The following is a 13096-nucleotide window of genomic DNA, read 5'->3' as shown; positions in this document are numbered from 1 at the left end:
TTTGTGTTCCTTCTCTTCTCTGGTTGTATCACAAGGCTCCTTCTGAACCTTCTCTGTGTATTCCCTTAGGCGGTTTATCTTCTAAGCACAGTTACCACTGATATATTCTGTTAATTTTGTTTTGTTAATTTTATTGGTGAGGAAGCTTTGTCTCAGAGAGGTTGTCACTTGCCCAAGGTGATGCATGCAAGTGGTAATTAGTGGAGCCAGCGCTTGGTCCTAGTCGTCTTATTCTAGACGCCCTGCTCTTACCACAGCACCCTGGTGTTACTCTGCTCATTTCACCTGAGGTGTGTGTGTGAATTTCTTCCCAAGTTTACTTCTGTAACTCTGACTGCCAGTCCCTTTTCCTTAGCTGTCTGTTGGACTTCCCTACTTGTTTTTCTCACTTGAAACTTAACAGAATTGAAAGCAGCATATTATTTTCCCCATCATCCCTCCAGGTTCCTCTTATAAGGAGCATCACTAGTCTTTCGCTTCTTCGTTTTTGTTTTTTCTGAGTTTGATTCTTCATTCTTCTTTGTTCAAGCGTTGTCAGAACCTACCTAGGGTTTTCATTTTTTAAGAAAGCATTTGTTTATTAATGGAATTTTTATAGGGGTTTTTTAGTTTTTAAAAAATTATATAAATCTTAGGAAACATAGAAGATAGAATGGTATAACAAACACGTGTACTCATCACTCAGCTTCAACAGTCATCAGTATTTTGCCAATCTTGTTTCATTTATCACCCCCACAAATTTTTTTTTTTGAGGGAGCTGGAGTATTTTAAATTAAATTCCAGACCTCATATCACTTCACCAATAAGTACTTTACTTGGTATCTCTCAAAGATAAGGACTTTAAAAAAAATCACAATATATTATCAAGCCAAAATTAGGGGTAATTCCTTAACATTCAATAAAACTGAACTACTTCAGATTTTTTCAATTGTCATTCTCTATTCTACTTTAAAGTTTATCTAAGATTGGTTTTACTTTTTGCTTAAATGTTTGGAATAATTCACAGTGAAGCCATCTGAACCTGAAATTTTCTTTGTTTTTTTTTTCACTTTTTAAATTAATATGTCATTTATAATAATCTTAGTATTAGTGCACTAATCTTTAGTGTATAGCTCAATAGATTTTTATGTGTGCATACACTCATATAACCGCCACTCTGATCAGATACAGGATATTTCCAGCACCCCAGAAGACTCCTCATGCCATTTTGCTGTTATATCCACCCTCCAGAGATAACCACTGTTTTGATTTCTATCACTGTAGATTAGTTTTGCCTCTTCTTGAACATCATGTAAATGGAACCATACAGCATTTGCTCTTCTGTGTCTAGCTTTTTTGCACAGTATAATATCTGAGACTACTCTAATGCCGTGTTATCAGTTGTGTGTTCCTATTTATTAGTGCATAGTATCCCATTGCCTGCATATGCCACAATTTATTTATATCTGCTGTTGATGTATCTTTGGGTTGTTTCCAGTTTGGGGCTCTTATGGAGAAAGCTGCTATGAATATTCCTATATATTTCTGTTGGTAGACCTATATACTCATTTCTCTTGTGTGTACACTTAGTGGAATTGCTGGGTTATAGAATAGATGAATATTTAGCTATAGGAGATACTGCCAGTTTTCCCAAGTGATTGTACCAGTGCACACTCCTTCCAGAAATATATAAGAGTTCTAGGTGATCCACATCCTTAGCAGCACTTGGTATTGTCAGTCATTTTAATTTTAGCCATTCTGGTTGATTTGTAGTGGTGTCTCATAGTTTTAATTTGCATTTTCCTGATGAGTAAAGATGCAAGTACCTTTTCATGTTTATAGACTGCTAGTATATCTTTTTTTGTGTCATGCCTGATCTTTTCCTTATTTTATAATGAGTTATCATCTTTGTAGGAATTCTATGTGTAATGATCGAATGATTTGTAGGAATTATATATAATTTGGATACAGGTCTTTTGTCAGATGGATATTTTGCAAACTTCTCCCAGTCTGTGGAGAATACCTTTTCTCACTCTCTCTTAATGGTGTCATTTGAAGAAGAAATGTTCTTAATTTTAATGAAGTCCAGTTCATCACTTTTTTTCTTTTATGGTTAGAGCTTTTTGTAGAAACTTTTGTCTTCTCCAAGGTCATAGAAATCCTCTTGGTTTTCCCCTTCACATTTATGTCTGATTTATCTCTAATTTTTATTTATGTTGTGAGGTGTAGGAGTCAAGGCTCATTTTTGTCCCACGCAGCTATTCAGTTGACCCAGCACCATCTATTAAGATCATTTCCCCCTGCCTAGTCCATTTAACATCTCTTGGAACTCACCACTTCGTTTTTATTTTTACAGTGTGATGGCAGTAGCAGTTTAGGTCACTCTTAGCTCATCTTCATGTCCATTCTCCCAACTTCAGTCCATTATACACACAGCTGCTTGGGTAATGTTCCTCTAAATGTTAATTTTAGTTCTTTGTTCAACAAATAAAAGTGATTCTGCATTGCCTATCATATAAAAATTAACTCTCCAGACCTGTTTTCAGAGTTGTATTTCCCTCATCTTCACTTCCCCCAAATCTTACCAATTACAGTGTCTGCTCCTGCCAGTATAATTTTTTCACCACCCCTGAAGTCAAATTGTTCATTTCTGTGCCTTTGCACAAGCTATCCTTTCTTTTTCTGAAGGTCTGTCCCTGGTAGTTCCTCATAACTATGCTGTTTTTGAAAATCTAGCCATAAAACCATTCTCAGAAGCTTTTGGGATCAGGCCCACCTGGTTCTGTTTTGCTTCTCATCTGTATCCTTTCAGTGTGCAGACACACAATAGTCATTTCTGCTTTTACACAGTGAGTGTGCTTTTCACTTGTTTTGTGAATGCTGGTTTTTTGTTTGTTTGTTTGAGTGTAAGTTATTTGAGGACAGGAAATATATTTCCTTTTTTTAAAAGAAAAAAAAGATATATTTCCCCAGAGTTCTCATTACAGTGCTCCCTTATAGAGTAGGTGCTCAATTAAAATTGATTGACTGATGAAGTTATGTAGTATAAGAGTTTTTTCCCCCTCCCGTTTTTGTATATCTGACCTTCACCCATTGCCTTGTTACTATGTCCCAGGTGAAACTGACTTTTCTCTTTTCCCCTCTTTCTGTGTGTGACTTGCAGCACTGATGCGGGTGACAGCCCTGTTGGCACCACCACTGCCACCAACCTGGAACAGCCTCAGGTTATCCCCTCTCAAGGTGACCTTCTGGGGGATCTTTTAAACCTTGACCTTGGTCCCCCAGTCAATGTGCCACAGGTATCCTCCATGCAGATGGGAGCAGTGGATCTCTTGGGAGGAGGACTAGATAGTCTGGTAAGCATCTTTCTTCTTTCTTTTGGTTATTTTAAATTTTTTATTTTTAAATTTCTGGGGTTATTTTTAATTCTTGATATGCTGAAGAACTTTAAATTATTCCGCTTTTTAGAACTAGACCTTTCCTTGACGAGCAGAGCAATGTCCTTTGATAAAGGACAGGATTATTTTTTCTAGAGATTTAATTGATACTGTTCATCATTGGTATGAGATATGTCTACAAGTGTACAGGATTATTTTGTTGTCCTGCCTCTGAATAGAACTTTTGATGTTTAACCAACCTAGTCACCTTTCCAGAGCTTATTATTGCTCTTGCTGCTTAACTCTGGATAGCCCCTGTAATTCCCCTTTTGACCTGAACATCATTCAAATGACCTCATAGTGATCATCCTATTTTGAGGCTTTCAAACTTTTGCCTTTTTTGTATTTTATTGACTTATGCCTTGTCTAATTCCAAAAGGTTCATTTGAGCCATTTGTGTTTTTTTAAAAAATGTATCTTTCTTATAGTTGAGAAGTACTTCTTGATTGGTTCTTTTTTCCCCTTTTCCATCCACACCCCCCCACTCCACCCTGTCATACTTCCAATTTAATTAGCTTCCAGGATTCTAATACTAAAAGGCTCCAATGTCCAGAGTATCTGAATATGTGCCACCAGTGGAAGCCAATTAGTTACTGTTGCTGTAAAAGATAAATGAGAAATATTAAGGATGACCTTCCATCTGTGTAGAGAAGGCCAGAAAAATAACAGGTCTCATCACACGGCTCCCTGCAAATTAGATGCTTAACTGTGGTGTAATTAGAGGAGCTTTTTTAGCTGAACACTTGAAAATAAGTTGTTCATCACCTGATGACTATAAGTATGCCCAACAAACTGATTTATTTCCCAGCATCAGAAATTGGAAGGCAATGCCATAGATACAAAAATATATATTCTCAGAGATTACATAAACAAAACGACCTTACTTTCTACTTCATACATTGGCATTTTCTCTTCTACTTTATGAGCAGTATTATGTCTGGGATTTATGCCAGCTGGTACAGGTACATTTACTTTTGGCTGACAGAGAGCCTAAGGAGATAGGGTTACCGTCATATCTTTGTGGGTGATGCGTTTTACTAATGGAAGTCACTGCTTCCAGAGTCTATACACTGACCAAGCTCTGGACTCTAGCTAATGGTGACACAAATGAGCACTGCTTTTGTCTTCCTTGGGAATAAAAGCATTTGCTTTTCATTTTCATATCTCTAATGAATAGAGTTGACTGAATAGCTTCCTCGTGTGATATCCTGCGTTGCTGTATAACCTCCTTTATAGACTCAGGAGACTGACAAATGAATATTGAAATATTCATGGAGACTCTCAGAAATCCCTTATAAACATTGAAATAGCTCATCCTATTCTGTTGACACATGAGCTACAAGTTAAATGTTACATCCTCCTCACGGTTATGCCTTAACAACCCTGCTTATTTCCCTAGTGGTTTACAACATAGTGGACTCGCTGAACTTAAGAAGACAAAGAAATTAAGTTTGAAGGATGGAGGGGAGAAAGAGGCTCTATATTTTGATGTTGCCTGGCCCAGGATTCTGTCCTCTTGTTTCTTAACCCACTTTAGCATGGAAGGGAAAGAAACATGTTATTTCCATTTGGCTTTGTATCAGCTCTTGCTGGCCCTTAACACTAGTGAGTTTTCTCCTTATATTTTACACAGCTAATCCAGTCATGTGTCAGAATTCTGGCAAGCTTACATCAGATAGAAAAACAATTAGAACTTTCTCAGATTGTAGTAGCCCAAGTTACACATGGGCCTTTTTTCATTTTCTTTTTTTGCAAAGGATATTCTCTTTGGGGTGGAGAATAAATTGTTTTTATAATTGGATTTCTAAATATTATACAGCCTTTGCTAGGTAGGCCCAGTAACGTTCCTGTGTAACTCTAAATTTTAACTTATTCTGACTTTGGGATTTAAAATGGTATAATTGGTGCTATAGCCCCAGAAAGTGTTTACATGCAGGTTTCTTCAGCTTATTCTGTGATATAAATATGTCCCAGAAATCAAAATGAGGAGTAAAAGCCCTTCTTTTTGCTTTGGATCTGTATGTAGTTAAATATATATCACTCAAAGAACCAAGATTCCTTTTAAGAGAACATCACAAGGAAGAGGCCTAAATCTGGCTGTGTGGAAGACTAGTTTCTGTGGCAGCAGTAGTCTATGCCATTTTTAAAATGCTTTTATTATTCTTACGTAAATTATCTAATTTAAAGAGGAAAATAGTTCTCAAAGTTTTTACTTAGTCTATACAGATAGTGCTGTTTCTTGAATGAATTGTTGCCTTACAGCAGTGCTTCTCAAGCTAATGTGTACATAAATCAACTGGAGATCTTGTACAAGACAGATTCTTGTTGCTCTGGGGTGAGACCTAGGAGTCTGCGTTTCTAACGAACACCCAGGTCTGCGGACCACATTTTGCATAGTAAAGACATAGAATATCTGTGATCACTGTGAACCACTTCACTTTAGTGTTTGAATAGCTGTTGGTAAACCCAGATGCCTTTTTCTCTTGACTTCAGTAGTAAACACACTCCTGGAAAGAGGGCTCCTACTCTGCCTCAGATTGAGAGAGGGCAAGAAACTCTTGAAATTATTTTGTTAAAGGTCTGTCTTTCACTCTCTAGGAAGAGGAATATTGCTGGGTGTGGTAGAATTTGACCCAGGTCCCCATTTAAAATATGGCCTGGATTAGAGTTATGTGATTGTCTGGCAAGCAGCACTCAGGTTACGTGGGTGTTCATCTCAGAACGGCTATCAGCAGCGTTTTTGCTGCTTTTTTTTTTAACATCTTTATTGGAGTATAATTGCTTTACAACGGTGTGTTAGTTTCTGCTTTATAACAAAGTGAATCAGTTATACATATACATATGTTCCCATATCTTTTCCCTCTTGCGTCTCCCTCCCTCCCACCCTCCCTATCCCACCCCTCTAGGTGGTCACAAAGCACCGAGCTGATCTCCCTGTGCTATGCTCTCCCTGTGCTATGCGGCTGCTTCCCACTAGCTATCTGTTTTACATTTGGGTCACTGGTTTCTAACAGAACCTTACCCATAGAGGTCAGTGGTGTGCTGCTAATGAAGCGTGGCAGCTACTAACCTTTTATTTCAAGCTTTGGTGGTTCTCAACTCTAGCTGCATAATTGGTATTTAAAAATATATATTGTCAGCGTTTGGACCCAACCCTAGAGCAATTAAACAGAATTTCTGGGAGACAGGACCTTAGACATTGGTATTTTTTTTAAAAAATCGAAGTTATTTTAATTTTGCAGCCAAGATTGAGAACATTGAGCCAAATGAAGCTCCAGATGAAGTTAGGTAGAGACGTTAAAAAATTGATCTTTAAGCCAAGGCAGTGATTACCACAGAAGAATTATATTTTGGTGAGCCTCTGGCACCTCCTACAAAACAGACCTCTCTGACTTTACCTTTGTTCTGCCTTCTGCCCCTCCACACCCTCACCCCCTGACCCCAGGACATTTTCCTGTTGTGATTTGCTGTTAGGTGATCCAGCCTACCAGAAATTGGCCAGGAGTTGAATTTGACCGATTTAGATTTAGTTGCTCATTCCCAGGGTTCTTCTCACCCTTGCTCATGTTCCATAATTGGAGACTGAAAATTGTCTTGTATTTTGGATTATCTACCCATTTTCTGTTCCTCTGTTTTAAAACTTGATATTCACTAGAGGATAGTATTACTCTTCCATTTTCACATCCTGGTGACCCTCCCTTTAGATCTTGTTTGCTCTCTTTCATCATTGCACTTGTGAAATTTTGAGATTTAGTGAATTGTGACTTTTCTAGAACTATCATTCAGGAAATACTTATCAATTTATTTATTCATTATTATTATTTGTCACAAGCTACCTGAAGGCTCCAGCCTTCTTCCATCAATAATCGTGACTCATATATAACAGCTGTGATTCTTTTTTTTTTTTTTTTAAATTTCATTTATTTATTTATTTATTTATTTATGGCTGTGTTGGGTCTTCGTTTCTGTGCGAGGGCTTTCTCTAGTTGCGGCAAGTGGGGGCCACTCCTCATCGCGGTGCGCGGGCCTCTCACTATCGTGCCTCTCTGGCTGCGGAGCACAGGCTCCAGACGCACAGGCTCAGCAATTGTGGCTCACGGGCCTAGTTGCTCCGTGGCATGTGGGATCTTCCCAGACCAGGCCTCGAACCCGTGTCCCCTGCATTGGCAGGCAGGTTCTCAACCACTGCACCACCAGGGAAGCCCAACAGCTGTGATTCTTAAACCAAAGAGAGTGAGGTAGGTATATTGCTGTGATGTAAAAAACACACACACGTGCACACCATTCCCAGGTGACTTTTAGATGGTGTTTTCGTTGTTTGGTTTTTTGTTTGTTTGTTTTTGGAGACAGGTGCCTTTGAAAATCATTGATGTAGGCAGAGCTTCAGATTTTTTGAAATGATACTTCTTCATCACAAAACTCAAATCAAAATGGATTTCCTACATACTCTTCACTTTCCTCCTTAGTTTTTGCTTGCCCTTTAGCGTATTCTCTTTTGCCTAAACGTAGATAGTTTCCTCCTTCTGTTAGTGTAAACTTAACTGTCACCTTGATGTGGAATGAATTCAGGTAATGAAACTTTAATCTATGTATAGAGCAAGATAGTATACTATTTAGATGTTATTGGGGTTTTTGTTTCTTTGTTTTAGAAGCAGTATAGGTGTCTTTTTATGCCCCTGCTACCAAATCTAAGAAACTGCTCATCTTGGGTAGTGTGACATTTCTGACGGTGGTGCAGATCCTTCTGGTTTGGTGTAGTGTGAGAGGTGACCCGACACCCAAGTATGTAAATCTTGCATACATGTTATAAAGATACACCATCTGCTAATGAGTCTGACGTGGCTGAGGATCGCTAGAGTAATAATTGAATCTCAATTATTTGTTGCCATTACTTTTAGACTGTCAGCAGACTGTCAGGCCTTGGCTAAATTACGGCCTTCTGTTTATTCAAGGTGCTGTGCATTATTCTATTTAGAAAACTGGTGCTATTGTGCATCAAGAATAGAAAGGAAGCATTATCCAGATTGTCCTTTCTCTGTGCTGACGAAGAGTTTCCTGCCAGAGATAATGTGCTTCAGTGTGCCCAGCTAGGATGGAGTAGAAGAGAGGAGAAACTGCCTTTTCTTGACTCCGGTGTATGTTTTTCAGAACCTCCTACCCTGTTTCTTACAGGTTTTTACCTTTCAGATATTTCAACTCATGAACTATTGTAGTAATGATTTTGAGGTTTTTTTAGCCCATGGGAAATCCATTGTACATACTAGTTTTGCATCTTCATATCTCTTCCTCTGGAAGAGATTTGCTGTGATTTAAGAGCTTAAGTTTTAGAGTTGGTAGTCTTGTGAAGACAGTTTTGTAAATTGTAGCCTAATTTTGTCTGATAAATTCTTCAGTGGCTTTTGTAACCACTGTCTTTTTATCAATGCATAGATTTAGTGAAGACTGGCCTCAGGCAGTGTTGGGAATAATTACCAAATACTGAGTGCCTATTTCTGTGCCAGTCTCTGTGGTAGAACTTTTATAATTCCTAATCCTCAAAATAAGTGTGCAAGGTAATTGGTATTGGGTCCCATTTTACAAAAAACTGAAGGTTGCATAGCAAGTAAGACTCAGAGTCAGGATTTTGAACCCAGATTTCTTCAAAAGTTTAAAGTTTATACGCACTTTTCCACTGTCCTGTGATTCCTCCAGTTTTTTTGTTATTGTCATTTTCCAGAATAGAGTTCAGTCTCACTTAACTTTGGTCCTTCTCAGACTAGGGTACACAGTCTCTGGAGTACACAGCAGAGTACAGGGTGCATTTGAAGCTGCAGGATAAACCTGGTTCATCATCCTGCAGTGTCAGTCTTACTTGATGGTAAGGAATGTAAACACACTGTATTAAGGCTTAGAATGTAAAATTGCATGAATGTTTAAGATAAAACACAAGGCTTGTTTGCCCTAGGCCTCTCCATGCTATACCTCCCAGATGCCCTGTGTGTGAGTTTGGGCTAGCTCATCATTAGGAGGCACTTGAAAGTTTGAGAAAGACTTTAGAAGTTTATTCATTAATGAGGAGAGGGATTGGATAAGTTTATACATCTATCTGGACAGCAAAAGGAATAAGATTGCTTTCAAGTAGAGCCACAAAATCCTGTGTTCCCATCTATTTGGTGGTGAATTGTGATATAAAGCAAGTACTTTGAAGGCAAATAAATGATGCACAGGACATTCTTGTGCTGAAAACTGGCAATCAAAACCACTCAGACAGGGCTTCCCTGGTGGCGCAGTGGTTGAGAATCTGCCTGCTAATGCAGGGGACACGGGTTCGAGCCCTGGTCTGGGAAGATCCCACATGCCACGGAGCAGCTGGGCCCGTGAGCCACAACTACTGAGCCTGCGCGTCTGGAGCCTGTGCCCCGCAACGGGAGGGGCCGCGATAGTGAAAGGCCTGCGCACCGCGATGAAGAGCGGTCCCCGCACCGCGATGAAGAGCGGCCCCCACTTGCCGCAACTAGAGAAAGCCCTCGCACGAACCGAAGACCCAGCACAGCCAAAAATAAATAAATAAAAATTTTAAAAAAGTAGCTATAAAATTTAAAAAAAAAAAAACCACTCAGACAATACATTTCCTTTCTAGAAAGAGCTTTGGCCTTGGGGTGGGAACGGAGGGGGTGGGGTCATTTTTCCCCCAATTGGTTGTATTCATATGTGTTGGCAGTGTTGATGCAGATATGGTGCTCTAGGTCAGTTGGGGAAACAATTTTGTCAGCCTTCTGTCCATTTTGTGATAATTTTCACCAATAAAATGATTCATTTCCAAATTGTCTCCCCAAGAAATAATACTGCCATAGTGGTGCTTATATGGAAATTCATTCACTCAGTAAATATTTGAGTGCTTATTCCTTGTCAGGCTCTATTCTGTGTACTGGGAATATAGTTGTGGCGAGTCCTTACAAACATACATTCTAGTGAGGGGAGACGAATGACAAACAAGTACATAGGTAGTAATTACTGCAAAGGAAAATGAGACAGGATGCGGAGCTTCTCCTGTGGATTTTTACTGCATTGAACATTGAGTTATATCTGAACTAAGAGACCAGTAGTGGCCATTCTAAGGACTTTCTGTCACGTTCTATTCCCTGTCCCATCTCAGGAAGTAATCTATTATATCTCCCTATTTTTCTGTTGATGAAGAATTTTTTTCCTTCAAGTTAAGGAGTCTTCTGATGATTTTGTATGATCTCAACTCATTTATGCTATTCCACATCAAATCTATTCTCACCATGAGTTTGTCTAATAGCTTTTGCATGGTTACAGATTCTTTCACCAGTTTGATTAGTTATATTTTATGGTGCTTTTCTAAATAGCTCTTTGAAGATTAAATTAAAATTTGTAGCCCAACAGCTGGAAAACCATACTTTTACCTAGGAGATAGTGTGTGCCTTCTAAAATCTAAAAACTAATAGGAAAAACACAGACTGATGTTTTTGACACCAGTAGGATTTTGGTATAAGTTTTGTTTGTGATGGGAATCATTGTGTACTATTTTTACATCATTCTGTTTTGACTCCTGACTAGCAGAGCTATCGGTAAGCTATATGACCTGAAGCATTCCTTAGACTCCCTTCAATTAAATCAGTTCTGGAAAGTGTCAAATAAAGGAGGTGATAATTCTAGACAGGAGTAAAGAAATGTGTGAGCTTAAGATCTACACCTCTAATTAAGAGAATGTCTTCAGATACTCAGCTCCAGTTTCAGAAGCAGACAGGTATATTTTAGACTGGTCAGATGGACCTCAAAGGGGCTGACCCAGAGCAGTGATTGTGAACATTTGTGGGGGTTTTGGGGTTTTGCATTTAATTTTATTTTTACTTGTTTATTTATTTTTGGCTGCCTTGGGTCTTCGTTGCTGCGCAGGGACTTTCTCTAGTTGTGGCGAGTGGGGGCTACTCTTCGTTGTGGTACGCGGGCTTCTCACTGCGGTGGCTTCTTTTGTTGCGGAGCACGGGCTCTAGGCTTGCGGGCTTCAGTAGTTGTGGCACTTGGGCTCAGTAGTTGTAGCTCGCGGGCTGTAGAGCACAGGCTCAGTAGTTGTGGCACACGCGCTTAGTTGCTCCGTGGCATGTGGGATCTTCCCGGACCAGGGATTGAACCTGTGTCCCCTGCGTTGGCAGGCGGATTCTTAACCACTGCGCCACCAGGGAAATCCCATGTGGGGTTTTTTTTTTTGTTCTTGTTTTGTTTTCGGTCTGCTTGGTGGCCATGTCAAGACTTTTCCTTTTCTTGTAGTCAGGCAGACTTGGTCCCTTACAGAACCTCAGTCTTGAGTTCTTTCTCTGTACTTCTGCTTTTGTAGCATGTTGCCATTGGATGAAGGTATTTCCTTTTGGTATGCAGACTCAGCTCTCAAACTTTCGACTCAACCTGGTTCTGCAGCAGAGCTCATGCAACCGTGCTGAAATCCCTTTAGCCCGTAAAATAAGTCACCATGAAATCACTACTTTCCATCCAATTACTGAATGAACAGTGCAGCGACACATTATTTTGTAGTTCAACATGAACTGAGCCTACTTCAGTACTACTTCAGGCATGATAAAGCACCCACTCTGTGGCGGTAGCCAAATGTTAATGTTATTCTTAGTGCCATTTAATGTGATTTAGATTGGGGGCTGGGGAAGCTTTACCACTAGCAGAAATTTTAGACTTGGGTATCAGCTATGGACCTTTAGGAAAATTCTGCTCAATTTTCAGCATTTGAAGTGTTCTTTTCCTGAAATTGGCACCTCTCCTTCATCTTCCTGTATCCTGATTTAGTTGGTCTGTAGTTGACATTATTTCCTTCATGGAGAAAATAGCCTCATTAAGGCAGTCCTGGGAATAACGGGAAATGGACAGCTCCAAAAGACACTTAAAACGTACACAGTATTTAGACACCTAAGATTGAGATTAAAGCCATGCCTTATGCCTCTGGCACTTTTCACTCACCTCTCCCAACTTACTGGATAACAGATATCACTGAATTTTTACAAGTCCAGTTTGACTGATTTTGTACTCTACCTGATGAGTAAGTATTACCAAACAGATGACTCTTGTCTGACTCCAGATGATATCAGCAACCGAACTGAAATGGTTAGTGGCTAGTTCAGACCAACATGACAACGACATTGCTGTGTTTTGTTCAGCTTTCTAGCCTTCCCCCCGCTTCCTCGATTAATATCTGCATCATCCTGCTTGTCGCTGTAGATAGGAGAGGCCCTCACTGGGGAATTGGCTCCCATCCTTGCTGACATCTCCCTGTTAGTTACTCTTGCCCAACACTGTGCTGTCACCTGTGTCATATTTTCAGAGAGGAAGATGATAACCTCCCTTAGAAACTTTTCAGTCAAAAGGAAGGATGCTGAATAAAGTCTGAGTAAGCTATAGTTTTGCTAGTTAGAAAACATATTGAAATTGTCCTTTCCTTTTGCTCTCTGGACATAGCACAGTTATGTGAACCTTTATATTTCTGGCTACATGTCTCTAACACCCTTTGGATTCAGTCTCTGTAAGATCAAGAGTTCTTGATTCTGGGTTGCAGCTGAGTTGTATTTGATAAGCTGAACATAAACAAAGGAGTATCAGAATTACTTTTCAGTTTCTCTTACATGTTTTTGAATAAAATTGACAAGCAGCAAGGTGGGGAGGAGTGGGGGGAGTAC

General features: G+C 39.5%; 1 protein-coding gene across 3 annotated transcripts in view; it reads left to right on the top strand.

Annotated features, from left to right (window-relative positions):
• Positions 1-13096, top strand: part of AP2B1 (adaptor related protein complex 2 subunit beta 1) — a 127293-nt gene that overhangs the window by 64857 nt on the left and 49340 nt on the right. For all 3 annotated transcript variants that reach the window (XM_036835847.1, XM_036835846.1, XM_036835845.1), the window contains exon 14: positions 3143-3335. In XM_036835847.1, the coding sequence (XP_036691742.1) occupies positions 3143-3335 (193 nt within the window). The remainder of the gene's footprint in view (positions 1-3142; positions 3336-13096) is intronic.

This window comes from Balaenoptera musculus, chromosome 20, assembly GCF_009873245.2.
Source record: "Balaenoptera musculus isolate JJ_BM4_2016_0621 chromosome 20, mBalMus1.pri.v3, whole genome shotgun sequence".
Taxonomy (NCBI): Eukaryota; Metazoa; Chordata; class Mammalia; order Artiodactyla; family Balaenopteridae; genus Balaenoptera; species Balaenoptera musculus.
This window is presented reverse-complemented; position numbering and strand designations above follow the sequence as displayed.